This window comes from Solea solea, chromosome 10, assembly GCF_958295425.1.
Source record: "Solea solea chromosome 10, fSolSol10.1, whole genome shotgun sequence".
NCBI classification, from domain to species: Eukaryota; Metazoa; Chordata; class Actinopteri; order Pleuronectiformes; family Soleidae; genus Solea; species Solea solea.
This window is the reverse complement of record NC_081143.1, coordinates 28,240,140-28,263,072: the sequence shown is the minus strand read 5'-3', so window position 1 is coordinate 28,263,072 and position 22,933 is coordinate 28,240,140. Positions and strand designations below refer to the sequence as shown.

The window sequence follows — 22,933 nt, the reverse complement described above, 5'->3', positions numbered from 1 at the left end:
TTGTCACTGCGAGCTAAAATCACTGATTTTCTCCATTAGGTTTGGTGTGGGAGAGTGAGTGGTTTACAAACTTCAGTTTCCTGTTGGAAAAGTCTTAAACTTAAAGAGTGATCGCCTGTGTTCTTGGCAGCAGGGGGCGCTCACAGTGACTGCTGAATGTCTGGAACTGTGCCTTTAACAACACATCAGCTGTGACATGATTCACTTCAGCAGAGAGTTGATCAGCTGATCCACATGTCAGCTAATCAGACACCAGCCATGTGTGTGTGTGTGTTTTCTGACCTTGTCAGGACCAGTAGTCCTCATGGAGACCAAAACCTGGTCCTAATGAGGCAGAACCTCGTTTCTGAGGAACTGGTTAAGATAATTAAAGTTAGTGTGTGTGCATTTTTATAATAAACTGTTTCTAATGTAAATTTCTCTCTCTGGATCTTCCTTCAATCATCAGGGGAATCCCTCAGTCTTTCCCTCAGATAAATAAATAAATAAATCTTGTCTGCAGAGCCCCGCCCCTCCCTCTCTCTCTTCCTCCTCCACAGACGATCTTCTGCATTGCAGTGTCTCCTCCCTCTTCTCTTCCCTCAGGTTGATTCCTGCAGCAGCAGAAGTGTGAGTTACTTCCCCCCCCTCCTCCTCCTCCTCCTCCTCCTCCTCCTCCTCTTGCTCTCTGTGTTAAACTGAAGTCACAGCACCCTCTACAGACCACACAGCAGACACTCTTTTAAATTAGAATCAGAACCAAACATGGATTCAAACAAAGAAACTTAATTTTATTTAATTATGTTACTAATCAATAATCATAGTAATTTTACATAAAAAATGTCAAATATTATAAAGAGATTATTTTTATTATTATTGTAATTATGACATAAAAACTTAATTAAATAATTACTTAATTATCACATTAAACATGACACTTTATTTTGATAATCTGTACTAAAAGGTAACTTAAAATAAAAGCTAAAAAGACAGGGGGCGCTACAGGACACACTGTATAAACCATTGAAAGAGACAATATTGTTATTAATAAATAAAAAAAATAAAAACAAAATAAAAATTGAAAAAAAGTGTCAAAGGTCAAGGAGTTTTATTTTTTAAACCATGTGACTAAAAAAAAGTAAATTTATCTCATAAAATATCTGTAAAAACAATAACTTCTTTCACATTCTCTTCATTAAAATGTTAATCCAGAATTATTTGTTTTCACTTATTTTCAAATATAAACTAATATAAACTAAAGGACACAGGAAGTCTCTTCTAAACGTATTTATTTATTTGATTGAAACAGATTCAAAGTCAGAACTGTTTATTTTTGTGCAGCCTCACTCTCTCCTCACCCCTTCACCCTTTCACCCTCTGGACCTGTTATAGCAGTCACTGCTGGGTGTCATGGCAACAGGTGAAGTCTCCTCCCTGATTGGCTGCGTGTCCTGGGATCACCCGTTGGCGTTTGCAGTCAGAAGTGCTGAGTGGACCCTCCTTTTTTCTTTGAACTCTCCCCCCTCCCCTCACCCTCTCACCTCATGGCCTCTCATTATTCAGCTGGTTTGTTTTTGCGTCGCGGCTGAAGCTTCTAGTGCTCGGGTAAAAAAAAAGCAGCAGTGGATCATCATATATGTGTCTGTGAGCACGGACATCGTGGGCACAAGTTAACAAATGTGTGGGGTGAACTGGTAAGAGCTGCTTCTGCTGTGTGTGCGTGTGTGCAGAGGGGGGAGGGGGTGAGGGAGGGGGGAGGTAGAGGACCGCTAAGTTGTGTGCGGAGGTGAACGTCATCGGAGACGCCGCGTTGATCAGATTCAGAGCCTCCGCTCTCACCTCGGAACTACCAAGATGATAACTTGGTAGTTCCTCTATTAGAAGATTTGGGACAATTGTTTTTTCTCGTGTTTGTGACGTTGTTGATGATGAGGTTGTCGTTTGTCGTGTTGTGAGATGAGAACCACTACAGACCGGACTGACGATGGGATCCTCAAAGTCAAGGACGATCGTGACCGCCAGTAACAGGAAAAATGTAGATTGTTCTGCAAAAGAAGACGATTTCAAGAAGGAGCCAATAATCAAGGAACCTTTTTGAAGGACCTGGACAAGATGAAAATATTTCTTGAAAGGGCAGCACGAAGAGAGGACAACGAACCAGGGTCATGTAGGACGGAATGGGACAAGAAGATTTCTAGACAAGGAATGAGGGCAACGTAGGAAGGAACAGGAAGAAGTAATCAAAGAAACCTTCAAAGGAACGGAAGAAGACAAAGTTTTCTGGAAAGGGTCAGAAATCAAGGAATTGTAAGAAGGGACGGGACAATACGATTTCTAGAAGGAGCACGGAATCAAGGAAACAGAAGATGAAGAGTCCCCGAAAGGGCAAGACAAGTGATCAAGGAAATATTGGAAGGAATGAGACAAGGCAAATTCTTGAAAAGACAAGGACCATTTATGAAAGAGGGCCAAGATGAAAGATCTCTTGAAAGGACAAGGACAATACAAGAACATTTCTAGAAGGAGCAAGGAATCAAGGAACCATTTTGAAGGAACAGGACAAGAGGATTTCTAGAAAGGGTAAGAGAAGGACAAGGAATCAAGGAGACTTTGGAGGGAACTGAAGAAGAAGACAAAGATTTCAAGAAAGGGCCAGAAATCAAGGAATCGCAAGGAGTGGGACATTAGGACATCTGGAAAAGACAATGACGTGAGGAAAAGTTGTAAGGAAAGAGACAAGAAAGACGAGAGGAGACTGACAACAAGGCGAGCGAGAGACCAGGGACGCCATGTCGGATCCGGAATTTGGATTTACAGATCAGCTGATCGTCACTGATGTTGTCCAGAGGAGGAGACGCCAAACAGCAGCTGGTCACATGACAGTGAAGAAAATGAGGGGGGTTTGGGGGGGCAGGGTCAGCTGTGCAAACAATGTTACCCTCGGTACATTTAATGCTGAGCCACCGCAGACGACAACAATGGCGTCAACACTGGTTGTCCACGTCTGAACGTTGCTAGATTTCTCTGCAGCTCGTTTCACAAAGTCCAAACAATCCAAGGTTTTTTTTCTGTTTTCTGTCACTCAGCAGATCACAAAAAACAACAAAAAACAACAACTCAAACAACACCAAGCCTCTGAGTTTGTTACTACAGGAATATGAAGTCTTTGTCTAGAGGAAACTGAACAAACACAGACACTTTACTGTAGGTGGCGCCACTTCTCATCTGAAAGAGGAGGATGTGATTGGTCAGGCGGTTTTTTGGTGGTTATTTGGCAGTTCTTTGGTGGTTATTTGGTAGTTCTTTGGTGGTTATTTGGCAGTTCTTTGGTGTCAATTCCAATGTGTGTCAATGTCAGACCATTTGAAAATGTTTCTACGACGTGAATAAGTGCGTCACAATATGGTTAGAATTAATCAAATATCCTTACAATTAGTTACGTTTTCCTTAATTCTGTGTAGCCCCGGTAACCGAGCGCTGTTGTTCCCACAGGTTTCCCAAGGGGACGCTACTGAGAAGCTGGCTCACCAAGTCGCGGCCCAGGTTACTGCTGCTGATCGCAGGTTTGAAGAGGCCTCAGGTGACGCTGATGAGGAGGAAAAGGATGAAGCGCACGAAAGTAGCAAAGGCCACGTAAGCGGTAAATATGGAAGAATAAACCACAGGAAGTAAAAAACACGAAAATATGGAGTTACAGCTGTAAAATAACGCACACTGTTATTTTTATTATTGTAAAACCAAACTTTTCAAATTGAACTTAAGGATTTGCAAACCTAACTATAGAATTTGTGAACAAAATTTTAGAATTTGTGAACAAAATTGAAGAATTTGTGAACAAAATTGAAGAATTCGCAAACAGAACTTTCACATTTTTGATCAGAATTTTAGAATTCAGAAAAACCTTTTTCCTGTTTAAATTTGACGTAAAAGTTTGTCTTGGAGTGTGAAATGAAGACAGTGGACGTTTGTTTTGTCTTCTCTTCAGAACCTGCAGTCGAATGTCTCACTTCACCTGAGTTCACGTCACCTCAGATGACCTTTGACATGGAACACAAAGACGAACGGGAGCCGCGTGTGCGACCTTTGACCCGACAAAGTCAAATCAGCCGACCACAGAAACAGAGAGAGAAGAATGAAGCACAGAGACGTAGACCTGCGGTCCAGACCGATATGTATCATAGTAGACCTTCAGCCTGTGTCTCTGTGGAGACAGTTCACACACAAAGTGTTGGTCCAACAAACAATTCATGTGTTCATCTGTTTCCAGAAGAAACCGGCTGCTCATTAAACTCTGTCATGTGACGACATATCGACTTCTGTCTCATTATTGTGTCTCTCAGTCTTGTCAGTTTGAACATGGACACTTTAGTTGGACTTTATAATGATAGTTTTATCAGTTTGATCCATATTCTCATCTTCAGTTTGTGTCTCTTCAGGTTACAGCTGAATAAATATCAAATCAAATGTAACATAATGTAAGGACTGCACCATTTATCATCATTAATGAAAGTAAAGTCTGTTAAATGATGAATGAGTGGATTACACTGTATAAAATGTAACAGTGTTCAGTTATTGACTCGTCTCTTCACATAAATGTCATGGTCGTTGGCATGTGTTGAAGGGGACATATTATACCCTATTTCCCCCATTAAAATAGTTCCCTGGTGTCCTAATGAACATGTCAGTGACATGCTTTGGTCAAAATACCATAAGGATGAAGCATCATAGCAGTTCAATAACCCTGCTAAACCCGCCCCTTTCAGAACGCTCGGTTTTGTGCATGGTCCCTTTATATGCAAATGAGACACAGGCAAACACACACCCACTTCTTCCAGGGGGTTTCTGATTTGTCCTTTTTACTGCGCTCACTCGCTCAGCTCCTGTTCCCTCCCCTCATTCCTCTCCCCCTCCCTCCACTAGTTCTCTGACAATATCAACATGGCAGCGAGAGTGGCGTCACAGGAAGAGACGTCCGACACAAGGATCGAGCCGAACACTGTCCAACTGTACATCAGTTAAAAACACTTAGGGACAGCACAGCTGACATAATACAGTTCTTCCTCCCTCGCCTGCACTCTCGCATTTTATAGGGACAAGGTGGAGCTAAGGTGGAGCTAAGGTGGAGCTAAGGTGGAGCTAAGGTGGAGCTAAGGTGGAGCTCTCGAAGTAAACTTACTGGTGGGTGGTAACATTCGCGGTGAAATGCACATGCTGCCGTCATAAGCGCAGGGAATTCAACATTGCGTGTTTTATCACCTATACTTACACTAAGGGGGACCATGAAAAAAGGACGGAGTATTCTTTTTCCACACTTTGGCGTCTGGTAGGGCCTCCAGGGTCCCAAATATAAGTATTAAAATGGTTAAAAAGCAGATTTTGCATAATATGTCCCCTTTAATATTTCTGCTCAACTGGATTAAAATGGAGGCTGAGCTCTTTGTTTACCCGTTGCCATGGTGAATCATGGTATCAGAGCTCCATTGATGACGGCTTTTTTCATTCCCAACACACAAGCTTAACTCAGAGTGAACATACTCACAGTTGATTGAACCGATGCTGATCAGCTGTTCTGGAACTGAAAACTTTAAGGTTTTAACTCAGAGTTTGTGAAACAGGCCCCAGGTTAACGTTTGGTTAAACTTTTGAAACACGTAAAAGAACATTGACTTTTGAACTGTTTTATCTTTATAATTTTGGTCTATTTTATAGAACATTAATGTCATCACTTTTGTTGTCCTAATGAAGCGCTGTTGTCTAAATTGTGTTCATTTGTCATCAGGTCAACATGGCGTCATGTTTTCCACATACTGTACACACATAATGCAACAAACACATGTGTTATTTATTTACATTTCATCCCATTTTGTTATTTGTGTAAAGAACAAATTTGTGTTTCAAAACAAAATAATGATCTATGGTTTTAATCCACAAATTAAGAAAAGTAATCAACATGTAATCAAATGTAATGAGTTACATTACTTTGAAATAGTTACACTATTACATTTTCAACAGGGTAACTTGTAATTGTAACCAACTACATTTCCAAAGTAATCTTCCCAACACTGTTCACTGCGCCAAAGTTCACTGTGTCACGATTCACTGCGTCAAACTTTAAAACACAGTTTATTGTAGAAAGATTAGATTTATTCTGTGTTATTACATGAATTTCATGTGATCATCCGTGACAGTGAATGATGTTTCCTGTAATGTTACCTCACTGTGAGTTTGTGTTGGATTTGTTTGTATCTCTGAAGCTCCTCCTCTGACACGGACGCTCTGAAGTTTCCCAGCGCAGCCGAGAAATCGTCCGCACAGAGAAGGAGGGGCGTGTCCTCAGTGTCCACACCTGAGACAGAGTCAGTGTCAGCAGAGCAGTGAATGCTGTGCTGTGAGCGCCCTCTGCTGCTGGGAACACAGCAGGAGACACTTGGCAGGAGCCGATAAACTCTTTGTAAACCGCTCACTCTCCCACAACAAACACACACACGAGTTGTTGATCCACTGCTGCCTCCATCATTAAGTTCAAATGTCTTATTTTGTTAATTCGGCTTTTTAAAATCTTCATTCAGATCAACCTCAGTGACACAAAGTGCCCACACGAGGCAGCAGTAGACCAGCGGCTCCTGTGTCCCCAACAGCTAAAATCACTGATTTTCTCTATGAGGTTTGGTGTGGGAGAGTGAGTGCTTTACAAACTTCAGTTTCCTTAACTTGATTTAAACTGACGTAGAAGTTTATTAACTGAGTCGTCTATGAAGTGGCTAAAATCTGTGTCTCAGGCTGGTTCTCAGCAGCAGGGGGCGCCACACGTCAAACATCACCACTGTTATTTGGTGTTTTTTTTTTACCGTTTTGGATGAGTGAGATTTTCCTCTTGACAGCCGTCGTCATGGCGTCTGAGCAGAGGGCGTAAAGGTCGGCGCCAGTCATGTGACCTGGACAGCTGTTCACCACCAGCTCCAGATTCACCGCAGGATCCAACTGGAACCTGACGTCACATGTACAACAGCAGCCATTTATAAATTAAAGGAATAATTCACTCTAAACACTAAATATTCTTATTACGTCTCATCTCTGTATTCATCTTATTACGTCTCATCTCTGTATTCATGTATTCATCTTATTACGTCTCATCTCTGTACTCTGTTCACTAATATTTATTTGATTAGACTCTATTACTGTGTGTGTGTGTGTGTGTGTGTGTGTGTGTGTGTTCTTACTTCCTGACGACAGCCTGAAGAACTTGTAGCTGAGAAAGTCGATCTTCGTTGATTCCAACATAAACTAATTTATCAAACCTAAGGACAAAGACAAATTTAATGTTTTCATGTTTCACTCACTCACTTCTTTCATGTGTGTCCATATGTCCATATATTCATGTGTTCATGTGTGTGTGAGGTGAAGCTCTGACCTGCCAGGTCTCAGCAGTGATTGGTCGAGCAGATCTGGACGATTCGTAGCTCCGATGACAAAAACTTGGTCAGCGGAGTTCAAAGCGTCGAGTTCAGCCAACAGCTGAGACACGACTCTGTCAACAGATTCATCCATTCATCACGCTGTAACTGTGACGATGATGATGAAGAAGAAGAGCAGAGAAACATTCACCTGTCCATCACTCCTCCAGAGTCTCCACTGCGCCCCCTGCTGGGAGCCAGAGAGTCCAGCTCATCAAAGAAGATGACGCAGGGAGCAGCTGAGCGAGCTCTGACAAACACTGAAGAACAAATGATTCAAAATGTTGTTAAATGTATGTATGTATCTCCATGTGACCTCATGTATCTCCATGTGACCTCATGTATCTCCATGTGACCTCGTGTAACTTCATGTGACCTCGTGTAACTTCATGTAACCTCATGTATCTTCATGTGACCTCATGTATCTTCATGTGACCTCATGTATCTTCATGTATCTTCATGTAACCTCATGTATCTTCATGTAACCTCATGTAACCTCATGTATCTTCATGTAACCTCATGTATCTTCATGTGACCTCATGTATCTTCATGTGACCTCATGTATCTTCATGTATCTTCCTGTGACCTCATGTATCTTCCTGTGACCTCATGTATCTTCATGTAACCTTGTGTAACTTCATGTGACCTTGTGTATCTTCATGTAACCTCATGTATCTTCATGTGACCTCATGTATCTTCATGTAACCTCATGTATCTTCCTGTGACCTCATGTATCTTCATGTAACCTCATGTCACTCATGATTTGTGTTCAAACCTTCTCTGATGTTTTCTTCACTCTGACCCACGTACATGTTGATGAGCTCTGGACCTTTGACACTGAAACAGAATAAAACTAATGTTAAAGAGTAACAGAATTAGAAATTTCCAGGTGGTCACAGAGGAAATAAAAACCAAAACTGCGTTGCACCAAATGTGGCGGAAACACGTCATAGAAATCGGCCTCAATGCAACGGGAAGTCAACCATTTTAAATATGCATTTCACACGTTTCTTAAACATGAGAAAAAGACACTTCAAGGACTTGTGCTTTCGCAGACCTGAGGAAGGTCATGGAGCACTCGGTGGCCACGGCTTTGGCCAGCAGGGTTTTCCCGGTCCCAGGCGGTCCGTAGAGCAGGAGGCCGGTGCGGCTCAGACCCAGAGACAGAAGCTCCGGGCGCTGCAGAGGAAGCTGAATCGTGTCCAGGATGTCTTTCTTCACATGCTGCAGACCTCCCACATCCTCCCACCTCACGTCAGGGATCTGTTAGCGCGGGTCAGGGTCATGGAGGACAGTGACGTGACAACAGGACATGAAGAGATCCAAGAGAAGAAGACACAGGTCTGTTTTCTGAGGCTATGACAGGAACACAAATTTTTGGGTTTTTGTTCCTCTGAGCTGCGTCACCTTCGGGGCTCCGATGGCTTTGGACTGAGAGTCCTGCAGCGTCTCCAGCGCTGAGGTGAAGTCCTGGTTCTGGACGGTCACTCCACTGAGACACAGGTCCTCCTCCTGCTGCTGACCACCACTGCACAAACCACAGACATTCTTGAAGACGATAGAAGAATCATTTCAGAGAAAAAACACAGTCCCCACCATGGATCTGTGCTCGCTAATTCAGCTAACATGTTGCTGTTGCTAGGTTAAACTTTAATACTGACAATCAGCTCTGGCACAAGCAACTTAGCTCGTGAAGCTAATGATGTGATGCTAATGTTAGATAAACCTTGGTCCGAATCACAAGCTATGACTCGGCTATTTGAGCCAAGTTAGCTTGTAAAGCTCAACTTATGATGCTAATGTCAGATTTACCTCAAAGAAACACTTACGCTAATTTCCATCCACGAGTAACTGACGATTATTGAAGAAATTGTTTTGAATTAATACATAAACATTAGTTATGGGAACGACATGACATTTTGAGAGTCGATTGTCGAGGCCCGTGTTGAATTTTTGTGGAATTGTCGGCCCCCTTTTTTTTTTTTAAAGCAGCAGAGTGGAGGGTGGAAAATATTCTACAACTTAAATTCTACGACTTAATTTTAGGCTCAAAAACATGGATGTAATGTCCAATGTTCACATCAAAGCAGTGACCAGCAACTAAACGAAACAAAAAGAGATCAATCACGCTGATCGAATCACAAATAAATAATCACAAACAGCAGTGAGAGTAAAATATGTAATAGAGATGCGCGGCTGAGCTGTAATGTCTTCGCACCCGCTGCTGAATATCAATAATCCACCCGCAGCAATGTTTTTTTCAACAATTGATACCCACACCCGCCAGACACCCAATCATCATTCATTGTAGCAGCAGTCTGCTAAACATAATATGTTGTTATGGAACACAGCAGCTGCACAGATCCTCTAGGTTAACTCATTTCTTCCTCATTTCAGATTCAGAAATTATTTATGAAAATCCCACAAGCCCCGCCCCCCGACATTTCAACTTTTTTTCCGATTTTTTTTTGTCAAGGTGAGCCCTTGTCGATAGTCGGTCGTTTTGACGAAAAAAAGTCCCATCCCTAACAAACATGGATGTTCTCCAGTCTCACCAGCTTTGTCTCAACCTCCTGCAGGCCGCTCGACCTGCCTCTGCCAGCAGGGCGGCGATATCCCCCAACACAAATCCCTGCAGACGAGAAAAACTTGCGTTAATGTCGACAAACGGATCCCGACAGCAGTGCCTGCCCCACCTATCTGAGTCTCACCGCTGTGAGTCTGGAGAGCGCGTCCAGGCTGACGTCTCTGCCCAGGTGAAGATCTCGGCTCAGGCCGACCAGCATCGAGTGCCGCTGCTCTTCAGTTGGAGCCTCCAACGCCACCTGGTGTACAAACGCCGCCACGACACCCGCAGACAGATCCCGGGGTCTGCAGATTGTCGCTAACACCACCACACTGACGATAAAAAAACACGATGACTATACGTCAAAGCAGTCCTAAGACTCTGCCCTGAGGTATGGTATAAAACAGCCAGTGACCTGGTGGGGGCGCTGCTGAGCAGTTGGTAGAGCGCCGCAGTGAGTCTGCCGTCCTCCTCGCCGCCTCCTCTGGGTCGGAGCAGGAGGTGCAGGTTCCGGAGCAGCAGAGCGCACGGCTGCAGGGCGGCGGCGTGCTGAAACACCGACGTCAGCTTCACCTCCGAGGCAGCGGGTGTGTCCGCGCACAAGCTAACACAGTCCACCTGCACAGGTAAACAACGACAACAACTGTAACACAATATAAATACACGTATTTGAGTAACCGTTTTTGTACTGTTCTGCTGTTTTCTGTTCTCTTCTGTTCTGTTCTATACTGTTCTGTTCTATACTGTTCTCTTCTGTTCTATACTGTTCTGTTCTATACTGTTCTCTTCTGTTCTGTTCTATACTGTTCTGTTCTATACTGTTCTTTAAACTGAGGTTGGATACGTCAGGATTTCATGTAAAAAAAGTATCCTACAAATAAAACTTAAAGGAAAATGAGCTCCTCCTTCACCACTGCTCCACTGACATCATCATATTTGTAATTTAAATAGTATATAATATAATAGTAAACAATTACCTCAGAGTTTAATTTAAAAAAGGTTGACTGCAGTGTAAAATTATAACAAACATTAACTGCATTAAAGCAGCTGAATGAAAGATAAAGTTTCATGTATTGTTAAGCACATACATCACGTCTTTATTTATCTATATTTTAATAAAAATTAATAAAACATTTTAAGGAAAGTTTTTTCTACATTTTTTCTGGGTGTGTTTTTAAAAGATTTTTTGGGCTAAATCTAATACTGTGTTGTTGACATTAGATAAACATCTGTAAACAAACTTCCGTCGTACCTTCAGCAGGTGGAGGTTCAGTCTGTGACTCGTCGCAGCGACCACCGTCACTTTGCCACTTCCTGCTGGACCGTGAAGGAGGATGGTGCAACCAGACAGGAAGCTGCTACAACCACACACATGATTTCCCATCATGCCTCTCTCTATGACAGCACTTCCACAGACCAATCAGACCTGTATTGCTTGTGTACCTGTGCTGCAGGTGAGGCAGGACCATGCTGCTGACGATGTCGACAGTTTTCTCCAGACCTGGAGGAGACAGACTGCTCCACAGAGACGCTCCCTCCACTGAGCAGCAGGGGGCAGCACTGTTGGTGGACGCTCCCTGAAGAGACGCAGACAAAACTGATTAAAAAAATAGGACGATGATCTCCACGAGCTTCAACAGAAACAAAAACATCTGAGACGACTGAAACACCCAGAGGTCAAAGGTTACCGTGTAGAGTGAGGTGTGGTCTCTGTCAGCCAGATAAGCTCCTCCTCCCTCTTCCTCTTCTCTCCCAGCAGGTGGACACACCTTCTGCACTTTGAAAAACAGCACTGGACTCCTGTCAGAGGTCAAAGGTCACACAGACATCACTTCAACTGTTTCCTCCACAGGCGTGAACATCATGAGCTTCCAGACCATCTTCTCTCAAAACACTCTGAGATGTGTTTAACCACCAGGACCTTCAAACGTCCTGAAGACCACCTGAAGGACTACACATACGGCCTCCTACAACATCTTCATAAGATCCTTAGAAACTCCTAGATTTAAAATATGCAGAACTTTGTCAATGACAATAAAAAATAAAAACCCAGAGGAAATGTGAGGAGCGCTCTAGAACCTCCCTGACGTTCTAATTGTTCGAACAAAGAAAGTAAAACACGACATGGATTGTTTTGGTACCTCTTGATTCCTTCTGCATTGTTCTCCAGAAGGTCTGGATGTTTCTCAGTAGGCACCGATATGATGTCGCCCGGTGACACGAGTCTGCAGAGCGAGAGAAGCTATGTGACCGGCGTCCTCAACACTGAGAACCTGTTGCTGCACATTTGTAAACATTATTTACCGCACGTGTGAACGTGTGAACTGACCTGGCAGAGCTGAAGTGTTCCGACAGCAGGGCGTCGCAGCGGCCCAGGCTGTCGTACAGCGGAGACACCACCTGCTGGATGTGAAGCTCACGGGCAAACGGCGGAGATGCCGAGCGACAGGAGCTGTCCGAGCGACCGCCAACCTCGGGCGGAGACGACGTCCACCGCTGCTGACACACAAACAGAAGCATTCAGGATGTTATGAGGTGAAAGCCGGCGTGTCCTTGTCGAGGTTGGTCACCTTCATCCTCAGGGAGCAGACGTTCACAGGAATCATGTCTCCATCGGTCAGGTTGAACCACAGAGTCGCTGATATGAAACCAGCTTCGTTGTGGTTCTGCAGATCTGGACTTAAATCCACCACCACCACAGAGACCGGCCGCTCTATGACCTCTGTGTGACCCGTCACAGGTCTAGAGGCTCCGCCCACCCTGCCCAGCTTCACCCACTCGTGGTTGAACAGTCCCAGCCTAAGAAGCAGCTGTTTGCTCACAAACACACAGCTGTCCACATCCACCGCTCCTCCCTGCTGACCTCTGACCCCTGTCCATCGCCAAGTGTCCGCTACCTGCACGTCCACTCTGCACTCCAGCAGGAAGCCCGAGAACCCGGAGAACCCGGAGTCCGGCAGCTTCCTGCCGTCAAGGAGAGACCTCCCCGCCCCGAGGCCGTCGGCGTAGTGAGCAAAGTCCGACACACACAGGCTGAGCGGTCTGCAGGGGGCGCCAGAGGGGTCCACCGAGTCCCAGCAGTCTGTTACGACCAGAGACGTGTCGGCTGTGATCCGGCCCTGAGTCACGGGACTGCAGTTCAACACCAGCAGCTGCTCTGAGGACGACGGAGGAGGAGGAGGCGGCTGCTGCTGCTGCTGCTGCTGCTGCTGATGATGATGATGATTCACAGACGACGACCACACAGATGAAAAACGAGAGAAAACAAGTCAACAAACATAAGATAATAATCAGAAGCAGGGCTGCAACAGTAAATCAATTATTATTCAATTACTGAATTAATCAACTAATCAGCCTGCGTGTTTATTTTAATAATTAAAACCAGTTTGTGTGATTTTTCAGCTTCTTAAATGTGAATATTTTCTGGTTTCTTTGCTCCATAAAACAAAGAAATGTTGTGTTTGTAGACAAAAACAAGACATTAGAGAAACATCATCATTTCCAGGTTTGATCACATTTTCTGACCAAACAAGTATTGTTCGATTAATAGCAAAAATGGTCAACTAATAATATAATACAGTCAATTATAAAAGTGATGATTAGTCTTAATGCATTTAAAGACGCTGGTAAATCAGCTGCCATATGCTTGCTGCTGCCACCTTAAGGTACTAAGTGATAAATGCAGTCCTTGACAATTATTTTATATCTTTAATATATTTTGAATAGTCACGGTAACTTTTTATATTCAATGGAATAATTGAATATTCACGCACAACCCTAGTTCTTTTATTTAGTTTGAAGTTTTCCTTTAATAAACCCTGCAGTAGAAACCACCTGTCCCGGCTCTCACCTGGTCCGGCTCTCTCCCTCCCTTCAGCTGGGACCGGGGTATGAACAGCGGGTCTCCCTGCCGGGCCAGCAGCCACTGTCCGGGGGAGCAGAGCTCCAGCAGCCTGCCGGTGAACTGCTCACCTCCTGCCCAGCGGAGGCTCTGCCTGCTGCGGGCTCCCAGCACCACCCTGTCCAGGCTAACCGGCACCAGAGCCCGGGCTGTCCCGGTGCAGCCGGGCCGCTGGAGCCCGTGGTGCCGCAGGAAGAAGCGGCTGACGAAGAGCCGCACACAGCGGTGGGACTCGGCGTCAACTCCGGCGAAGTTTGTGTCGGAGCTTCCCGCGGTCTCCTCCTCCGCGGTGGGGTGAAGGCGCAGTAAGATGCCGGTCCTGTCGCTTCCGTGAGGCCGCTGCGGAGTGAAGAGGACGGTCGGTGGTTCCGTGTCAGCGTGGAAGACTGAGTTCAGGTGAGAGTTTGAGATGAGAGCGTCCAGAGGAGAGAGGTGAGCGGGGAAAGAGTCCAGGCAACACACGAACACCTGCACCGCCATCTTACTCGTACTCCTCCTCCTCCTCCACCACCGCTGCTGCTGTGTCACAGCTGTCGGAGATCAACCACCGCCACCTGCAGGACAGGCGGAGGAACTACAGCATAAAAACTGAAACTTCGAAGCCGCGGAGCAGAAACACCGCAGCGATAAACTGCGTGTTTTACCGTAAAACGGAGCTCCGCGCAGTCACGCGTGACAGACAGACGACTTCATTAAAAACTTTGGGAGGTTCCCTCGGGGAAATTAACAGCTCCAACATCCACACACAGCACTGTTAAAATTAGAGTCACACTTTACAGGAGACCGGAAAGAGAAACACCCCAGGTATCAAACACCATACAATATAGAATGAAATATAGAATAAAATAAAATAAGATAAAAATGAACTACGCTATATATATATATATATATATATATATATATATATATATGTATACACATATACATATACATATATATACACATATATGTATACCCACACACCTACAGTTACAATTTATTTATGGTTTTATTATGAGTTTTTGTTGTGGTTATTGCACATTTCGGTGAGTTGTGATTATGGACAGTTGTTTGTTTAGTTCATACTGTTTTGTTTGCCCTCCTCCCCCCCAGTGAGGAGTTGTACAGTTTGATGGCCCGGGGGACAAACGAGTCCCCCAGCCTGTTAGTCCTGTACTTTTGAGCAACCTGTTGGCTTCTGTGGCTCCTCAGGATGATCAGCAGTTTGTTTTCTCTCTGCCACTGTTACCAGAGGGTCCAGCCTCATTCCTACCACTGAGCCGGCCCGTCTGATCAGTTTTTCCATTCTACACATATATATATATATATATATATATATATATATATATATATATATATATATATATATATATATATAGACATACATATATACACATACATATATATATATACATATATATATATACACATATGTGTATATATATATATATACACACACATATGTGTATATACAAAAATTCTTCACTGAGCAAAATATTAAATAAACATTGAATTCAGCTACTGTTGAAGTCGTTTAAAGCCAACATCGTCTGATAATGATGACATTGTGCTTCTGAGGTTGTAGGAAAAAATATAAAGTTAGACCAACTGTTTTTTTCGATGTTTTGGAATAATTAGATTTTATTCTCATCAGTTTTGTTGAATTTCAAACAAACAAATCCATGTCAAATCAGGTCTGTATGGATTTAAAATAGTATACAATTACCTGCTGCTTACTGAGAGCCCCTTCCCCAAAAGTGGGTGGTTCCCGATAAAAATAAAGAAAAAGATTAGATTTAAAAAAAAATTCCATCCAAACCTCACAACTCTCAAACGTTGTCGCACAATTTAGAAAAAAAAAGAATCAAAGTTTTTTTCTTTTAGGGCTCATTAGAACAGGGTGGGGAACAAATTCATCAGATGCATCTCCATTCACAAATGTCCAAATTCCGATTATTTAAATGTTAATTAAACGTAAAATAGACGGACTTCCTGTCCGGCTTGTCGTCCGGCAAACAGTGAGGCCAACTTAGCGACTTTTTCCGCTATATTTAGCTTTTGTCGTCTTTTTATAAATTAAGTGACTTGCGTCAAGGTTTTCTGGTGTTATTGGAGACCTTTGGAGATGCTGGTGTGAAAGCACATGTAGTTCTAAAGGTCTTGTGCCAATAATTCAGATACAACAGCCTCGGGTGGAGCTAACAGCTAAGCTAACAGGTGAGTCAGCAGATTTTAAAAACTTTAAAAACAGTAAAACTTCTTCTTCCACTGTCCTCTTTTCGGACGCTTTCTTTGTTGCTATCGGTTTAGTTAGCGTTCTCCATTTTCTCAACAAGACAACCGAGTTAATTGTTTTGTAGAGTCACCCCCTGGTGGCTAACTGCTACTTACAACCCTTACAGCCCTCTGCTGGACCACACAAGTATAACTTCAGACAACCTGACATGCTTTAAGGCTTTATATTTTCAGTTTGAAAATTCCGCCTCAGCTTTAAATAAAACACGAGTTTTCTTCCAGGAGGAACTTCTCTGGACACTCTTCAGGGCTCAGTGCTGGATCTTCTGGTGCCTCCTGAGGTTGCTGGGGTGGGAGAAGCGGCGGTTGCAGATGGCGCAGCTGAACGGCCTCTCTCCCGTGTGGACGTTGTAGTGGATGTCCAGCTGGCTCTGGCACACGAAGCTCTTGCCGCACTGCGAGCAGATATAGGGTTTCCCCCGCGTGTGCTGGGCCGCGTGTCTCTGAAGGTCCGACTCCAGGAAGAAGCGCTTGTTGCAGCTGGTACAGCCGTACGGCCGCTCCATGGGAACGGCGCAGTAAAGTGGCGGGTGGTAGCCGCTGGTGAAGGGTTTGTGGTTGGGCAGGTACAGGGGGCGCTGTAGGGTCAGGCTGCAGTTGATGCTGGACCAGGTTTCACCAAAGGAAGTTCCTGGAGGTTCTCCAACAGAAGCTGCCTTCATTGACTTGTGTTCTGCTAGTTCCTGCCCAGCACAATGAATCATGGGTAATGGAGTTTGGTTCGATTTTGTCTGCTCTATGTGTAACCACTCACACTCCGCCCCCTTGTACGATGCCTCCCGTCTGTCGATGGTAATCAGGTGTGGCGGAGCAGACTCGTCTGGTGCGGCCGTGTTGGCATTCCCATTTCCTGTGACATCATCATAGGAAGCTGCCGTGGCGTTTCCGAGTGCGGTCGCATCAGAGTCTAAGTTCAGCAGGGGGCAGCAGTGAGCGTTATCAGCATCTGCTGTGCTGCCGACAACAAAGGTGATGATGCCGGATCCACTGACCTCCATTAGGTTGTTGTGTCCGGCCGCCCGCTCAGTATCGTTGTCCTCGGAGTTGGCGGGGACTGAAGTGATGGTGTTGGTGTCTCCTCCGGTGCCTGCGCCGGCGTCTGACAGTGCATGGTTGTTGGGCACCTTAGCCTCCATTGTAGCCTCCATCGTAGCCTCCATCGTGGCCTCCATCGTGGCCTCCATCGTGGCCTCCATCGTGGCCTCCATCGTGGCCTCCATCGCTGCCTCGACCTTGATGATCAACAGGTCATCGCCCGGCTCTACTGACTGAAAACAACAGGTGGAAAAAGATATATGTATGTTTATTATTAGGGATGGTATGATACCACTTTCAAAATGCTGTTGTTGATTTTTGAGATATGTACAATTTATGGCTCGTCCCTAATATTTATACAAGTAACACGATGATGATTGTTTGATGAAGTTCATCAAAATTCATTCTTTTGTTAATTCAGTACGTGTTTATGTTTTATTTTATTATTTGAGTCACTTTAGCACCCTCTTGTGTCCATGATTGCGTCCACTTTTATTGATTTGCAGCGCAGTCTGCATCTGGCCAAGGTCTCTTGGATTTGACTCAGGTCAGCGATTGGCCAGACTCGGGCCAGTGAATGGCCGGACTTGGGTCAGTGATCTTGGGTCTCAGTATTGTGGAAAATAACTACCTCAGTTTTAGCGGTGGTGATGACCTCCTGATCTGGATCCTGGTCCGGGTCGATGGGCTGGATCTTCTGCTCTGTCTGCTGAGGAACTGGTGCTCGGTTCAGAAACCTGGTCCGGTTCTGCAGAGACGGACCTGCAGAGACATCGCAGACAAGGACGTGTCATTCCTTACATTCATGTGATTACTCACTTTATTATAAGAACTCAACCTTTAAACAAATGTTTTATCTTTAATTGATCTTTACCTTCCAATCACGACCTCATGTGTGGTGCATCTATTACCGCAAGGTGGCAGCAGCAAGCATTTAGTGAGTGTTTGCCAAGGTGATGAAAGCTGTTGTGAGAGTTTATTTCAAAATGTGATGTCGCAAATACTAAGAATTTTCGCAATACCATGACGATATCGTATCATGACTTATGTATCATGATATCGTATTGTAATTTAAATATCGTAATATATATTATTGTGAATTAAATATTGTAATAATATCCTATCGTAACTTAAATATCATGATATATAGCGTTTTGTGAAATAAATATGATGATAATATCGCATTGACTTAAATATTGTGCTATATCGTATTGTGAATTATATATCATGATATCGTATCATAACTTAAATATTGTGACAGAGCGTATTGTGAATTAAATATCGTGATAATATCCTATCTTGCAGCGTTTCTTTGACAACCTGTGACAAAGTTCGACTTCAGGACGGGACTTGTGTCACTGTGGCCATCTCTCTCCGATCAAAGTCTCTGTGAGGATCAATGTTTTAACACGGTAACTCTCTTCCATGTAGGCTACTGCGCTTTATTTTAACACAATGTGCGCGTGTATCTTCTGGTATGTTTCGTGCCTCCGCATATCGTCTAAATAATCCCGGTGAGCCGCCACGGTCAAAAATGCCAGGACCATGTTTTGGTCACAGTCGAGCTGTGTTATTGGTGGGCGGAGCAACAGTTTACCTTTAAACTTTACCTTTAAATCAAACTTTTACGATTATCACGATAATATTGGGAATCGTCGTATTTGTGGCCGTCGGTGTCGGTGGGACGGACTCACCGGCCAGCGGGTCTGTGCACTGCCGGTTGAGGAGGCGGACGCCGCCGGCGGAACCGTCCGCTGCCTGCACTCTCTCGGTCCGGTAACGGCTGACCTGCAGCTCCAGCAGCTTGATTTTCCTCCGCAGGAACTCGTTCTCCTTCTGACTGCGGGTCATTTCCTGCTGGACCACAGCGTAACCGTCGTCCACCACTTTGCAGATTTCAGCCACGGCCGCGTTCGCCAGGACCTCCATGATAGACGCGATCTGAGCGTGGAAGTCCACCGACACCGCTGCCGTCGCCGCCGCTGTCGACATGGTGACCGACACTGCGGGGCTTTCAGCTCAGAACCGCGGCCTCGGGAGCGACAAACGAACGTGTGACGTTCTGTCGACAAAAAAAGTCCCAGTGCTAAATTTGAAACATCGCAGTTTCTTCTTTAATCTCAAACTAAACACAGAAGAATCGGAACTGTTTGACGGCGGAAGCACCCGTGTTGTTTTCCCCCAGAATGAGGTGGATGTGGTAGCACAGCGCCCTCCGTGTTCAGGAGTGGGACTGCAACACAGCGTAGTACCCTAATGTGTAGAATAAAGCGCTCACTTCTCAAACATCTTCAAGGAAGGGTTAGGATTCTCTTTGTATTTGGACATTTACACACAGAGATCAAAGGTGATTTTTATCATCACAGGTTCAGGGAAACATAGTTTAAAGATACACTGTGTAAACCTTTACAACATTATTGTTGAGCTTTAATGTTCATGTTTATTTATCGAGCAGTTTTTTTCACTCACACTTTCATGTTACAGTTTAATATCTCTCATCTCACTCACCGACCAGCAGGTGGCACTCAACAGCACATCAGGTGCTTTATTGTCAACTTCCTTTCCAGATGATTATATTAAAACTAACCTGTTAATCCAGTCTAAATAACTGTGTTTAACAAATTACTCATGAAAATATTAAACTTCAATGTAAAGGATGAGTTCACGACAACATTTAAATATTCTGAAGATAAACACAGAAAACATTATTTGGACTTGAAATATAACGACTTTATTTATTTGACCTTTGTCAAACACTGAAGACGTTTCAGGAATGTGGCAACAATTCATTCATTATTCACTATTCTTAAAAAGCAGCTATATTATAATCAATTGTTTTTATTATTATAAAAACCCCGACAGCTAATGACAGCAATCATTTGTTGTCTCTAAATTATTTCGTACAGTTAGCGTCTTTAAAGTGACTTCACTTCCACGTGTGATTAAACATGAGTTTGACGTGAGTTTGACGTGAGTTTTTCACGTGAGCTGCGTCAGAGACAACAACGTCCTTCATAAAAACGTCATCACTGTCCTCTTCTTCCCGACCTGGTGAGGCTGCAGCTCGTTAAACTGGACGATGATCCTGTCGATGACAGAGGGAACAGGTTTATGTCAGGGTTAGTTACTAACTGAACAGATAACTGATCAGGTAACTGACCACATAACTGACCAGATAACAAGATAACTGACCAGGTAAATAACCAGATAACAAGATAACTGACCAGGTAAATAACCAGATAACAAGATAACTGACCAGGTAAATAACCAGATAACAAGATAACTGACCAGATAACAAGATAACTGACCAGGTAAATAACCAGATAACTGACCAGGTAAATAACCAGATAACAAGATAACTGACCAGGTAACTGACCAGATAACAAGATAACTGACCAGGTAAATAACCAGATAACAAGATAACTGACCAGATAACAAGATAACTGACCAGGTAAATGACTAGATAACTGACCAGATAACTGACCAGTTTAATAACCAGATCATTTACCAGGTAAATAACCAGATAACAAGATAACTGACCAGGTAAATAACCAGATAACAAGATAACTGACCAGGTAAATAACCAGATAACTGACCAGGTTAATAACCAGATAATTTACCAGGTAAACAACCAGATAACTGACCAGGTTACTAATCAGATATTTAACCAGATAACTGACCAGATAACTGCCCAGGTAAATAACCAGATAACTAACCAGATAACTGACCAAGTAAATGACCAGATAACCCAGATAACTGACTAGGTTAATAACCAGATCATTTACCAGGTTAATAACCAGATCATTTACCAGGTAAATAACCAGATAACTGACCAGGTAAATAACCAGATAACCCAGATAACTGACCAGGTAAATAACTAGATAACTGACCAGGTAACCAACCCGGTAAATAACTAGATAACTGACCAGGTAAATAACCAGACAACCCAGGTAACTGACCAGGTAAAATAACTAGATAACTGACCAGGTAACCGACCAGGTAAATAACCAGATAACCCAGATATAACTGACCAGGTAAAATAACTAGATAACTGACCAGGTAACCGACCAGGTAAATAACCAGATAACCCAGATATAACTGACCAGGTAAGTGACCAGATAACCCAGATATATCTGACCAGGTAAGTGACCAGATAACCTAGATAACTAACAATAACTGACCAGGTACATAACCAGGTAACCCACAGTCACTCAGCAGTTCCCACAGAAAGAGTCAGTGATCTGTGGTGACACCTGCTGGTAGAACAGGTTACCTGCAGACTCACCTGTCTTCACTCAGACTCAGTTGTGAGGTCAGGAAGTCAAAGATGTTGGCGCTGTGCTCCTTGTTCTTGTCGGCGGTGTCGGTCGCACCGATGGCAGAGACGGTGAGCATCACACAGGGCGAGCAGGAGCCGGCCACCAGCAGGGGCAGCGCAGGGGTCACCGCCAAGTTCATCCTCTGACACACACACACACACACACACAAACATCATGTCGTTGCAGTCAGATTTTTATAGCCATTTCTTTACAAAAATGTAATATGCATTACCAACATTTTTTTTATATACGGAGCCCTGGAGGTGACATTGATGGAAATGTGTATATACTATATACTGTATACATATACATATACAGTATGTATACTTGACACAATTGTTGTGTATGTGCTCCTGGTCTCTTTCCTCTGTCTCCTGTTTTTTCCTTTCACCCCAACCGGTCGAGGCAGATGCTGCACATCTCTGAGTCTGGTTCTGTCAGAGATTTCTTCTTCTGTTAAAAGAGAGTTTTTTCTCTGCAGCGCCCCCTAGTGTTTGCTCATCGTGTGAACTGTTGGGTTTCTCTGCTCTCTATGATGTTGTCTATGTACAGACACCTGAGATCATTATGATTTGGCGCTATACAAATAAAATTGAATTGAATATATACTGTATGTATACATATATATACAGAATGTATATGTTCATATATATATTATATATATATATATATACATATATATATATATATATATATATATATATATACATACATACATATATGCACATACTGTGTAGGCACAATATTAAAAAAAAAACTGATTTTTCAGATCAGATGTTTACAGCAGCGTATTGCTGCCACACATTCAAAAAAAGGTGGGGTGGTCAGTATTACGTTATAACGAGAAACTAGCGAGATAGTTTCTCGTATGATTCGTGATATCGTTTTGTGTGGCAGCAATACGCTTCCGTAGATTTTAACTACAGTAAGTACAGTAAGAATTAAACACTAAGTGTTTAATTCCAGAAGACTGTTCTCTGATCAAAAATGGCCTACACACACACACACACACACACACACTCACATCGGCAGGTTTCCCCAGAGAAGCCGCGAGGCAGCCGCTAAACTTCAGCAGGAAATCCTCCGAAAACACGGAGGCCGGTAAGTTCGTCTGTAACTGCACCAGAGGCATCTTCTTCTTCTTCTTCTTCTTCTTCTTCTTCTCCTCTGACACTGATGAAGGTCGACGATCAGTTCACAAACTTCTCACTAAACCACAGACTGGAGTGAGTGTGCGGGTCAAACGCGGTTGTTTCCTGCGCGTGAGACACATTAGCGCCATCTCCTGCCCCGGAGGTTAAACCGCAGCCTCTTTCTTTGGAACCCCCCCCCCCAAAAAAAAACTACAAGTTTAATTATTAACCTGAATTAGTGTGTGTGTATGTGCGAGTGTGTGTGTGAGGAC

General features: G+C 43.8%; 4 protein-coding genes across 10 annotated transcripts; 1 reads left to right on the top strand and 3 right to left on the bottom strand.

The window, feature by feature from the left end:
- Positions 1-1,389: 1,389 nt before the first annotated feature.
- LOC131466778 (uncharacterized) lies at positions 1,390-4,292 on the top strand. Its single transcript, XM_058640219.1, has 4 exons — positions 1,390-1,455; positions 1,578-1,673; positions 3,472-3,619; positions 3,965-4,292. Exons 1-4 carry the CDS (start codon positions 1,390-1,392, stop codon positions 4,279-4,281), a joined length of 627 nt encoding a protein of 208 aa, XP_058496202.1. The 3' UTR covers positions 4,282-4,292.
- A 1,592-nt stretch (positions 4,293-5,884) lies between these two features.
- pex6 (peroxisomal biogenesis factor 6) lies at positions 5,885-14,427 on the bottom strand. 7 transcript variants are annotated; one of them, XM_058640733.1, is made up of 18 exons: positions 13,850-14,427; positions 12,570-13,202; positions 12,329-12,498; positions 12,141-12,224; positions 11,688-11,799; positions 11,443-11,576; positions 11,252-11,357; positions 10,415-10,617; positions 10,145-10,331; positions 9,989-10,065; positions 8,841-8,961; positions 8,491-8,696; positions 8,209-8,270; positions 7,585-7,693; positions 7,391-7,507; positions 7,200-7,277; positions 6,828-6,967; positions 5,885-6,325 (listed from the first exon to the last, which is right to left on the bottom strand). In XM_058640733.1, the coding sequence occupies exons 1-18, from the start codon at positions 14,378-14,380 to the stop codon at positions 6,189-6,191; spliced, it is 3,207 nt and encodes a 1,068-aa protein (XP_058496716.1). In that variant the 5' UTR covers positions 14,381-14,427; the 3' UTR covers positions 5,885-6,188. The 7 variants fall into 7 exon arrangements, with proteins under 7 accessions (XP_058496716.1, XP_058496720.1, XP_058496719.1 ...); XM_058640737.1 differs by having other exon boundaries at positions 11,252-11,354; XM_058640736.1 differs by having other exon boundaries at positions 12,570-13,199.
- A 1,063-nt stretch (positions 14,428-15,490) lies between these two features.
- Positions 15,491-19,488, bottom strand: LOC131467074 (B-cell lymphoma 6 protein homolog). Its single transcript, XM_058640796.1, has 3 exons — positions 18,904-19,488; positions 17,841-17,971; positions 15,491-17,442 (listed from the first exon to the last, which is right to left on the bottom strand). The coding sequence occupies exons 1-3, from the start codon at positions 19,199-19,201 to the stop codon at positions 16,426-16,428; spliced, it is 1,446 nt and encodes a 481-aa protein (XP_058496779.1). The 5' UTR covers positions 19,202-19,488; the 3' UTR covers positions 15,491-16,425.
- Positions 19,489-19,914: 426 nt separating this feature from the next.
- On the bottom strand, positions 19,915-22,777 carry ddt (D-dopachrome tautomerase). Its single transcript, XM_058640852.1, has 3 exons — positions 22,553-22,777; positions 21,495-21,670; positions 19,915-20,294 (listed from the first exon to the last, which is right to left on the bottom strand). The coding sequence occupies exons 1-3, from the start codon at positions 22,658-22,660 to the stop codon at positions 20,222-20,224; spliced, it is 357 nt and encodes a 118-aa protein (XP_058496835.1). The 5' UTR covers positions 22,661-22,777; the 3' UTR covers positions 19,915-20,221.
- Between the last annotated feature and the right edge of the window lie 156 nt (positions 22,778-22,933).

Coding starts and splice junctions, on each gene's coding strand:
- LOC131467074 (XM_058640796.1), bottom strand. CDS start 19,201: ATGTCGACAGCGGCGGCGACGGCAGCGGTGTCGGTGGACTTCCACGCT. Junction 17,972..18,903: donor GTGCACAGACCCGCTGGCCG/GTGAGTCCGTCC, acceptor ATGTCTCTGCAG/GTCCGTCTCTGCAGAACCGG. Junction 17,443..17,840: donor TCACCACCGCTAAAACTGAG/GTAGTTATTTTC, acceptor TGTTGTTTTCAG/TCAGTAGAGCCGGGCGATGA.
- pex6 (XM_058640733.1), bottom strand. CDS start 14,380: ATGGCGGTGCAGGTGTTCGTGTGTTGCCTGGACTCTTTCCCCGCTCAC. Junction 11,800..12,140: donor AATGCAGAAGGAATCAAGAG/GTACCAAAACAA, acceptor GACCTCTGACAG/GAGTCCAGTGCTGTTTTTCA. Junction 6,968..7,199: donor CTTCAGGCTGTCGTCAGGAA/GTAAGAACACAC, acceptor ATGTGACGTCAG/GTTCCAGTTGGATCCTGCGG.
- ddt (XM_058640852.1), bottom strand. CDS start 22,660: ATGCCTCTGGTGCAGTTACAGACGAACTTACCGGCCTCCGTGTTTTCG. Junction 21,671..22,552: donor CTCTGGGGAAACCTGCCGAT/GTGAGTGTGTGT, acceptor TGTGTGTGTCAG/AGGATGAACTTGGCGGTGAC. Junction 20,295..21,494: donor CTGAGTCTGAGTGAAGACAG/GTGAGTCTGCAG, acceptor TGTCATCGACAG/GATCATCGTCCAGTTTAACG.
- LOC131466778 (XM_058640219.1), top strand. CDS start 1,390: ATGGCAACAGGTGAAGTCTCCTCCCTGATTGGCTGCGTGTCCTGGGAT. Junction 1,674..3,471: donor CAAATGTGTGGGGTGAACTG/GTAAGAGCTGCT, acceptor TTGTTCCCACAG/GTTTCCCAAGGGGACGCTAC. Junction 3,620..3,964: donor TAGCAAAGGCCACGTAAGCG/GTAAATATGGAA, acceptor TCTTCTCTTCAG/AACCTGCAGTCGAATGTCTC.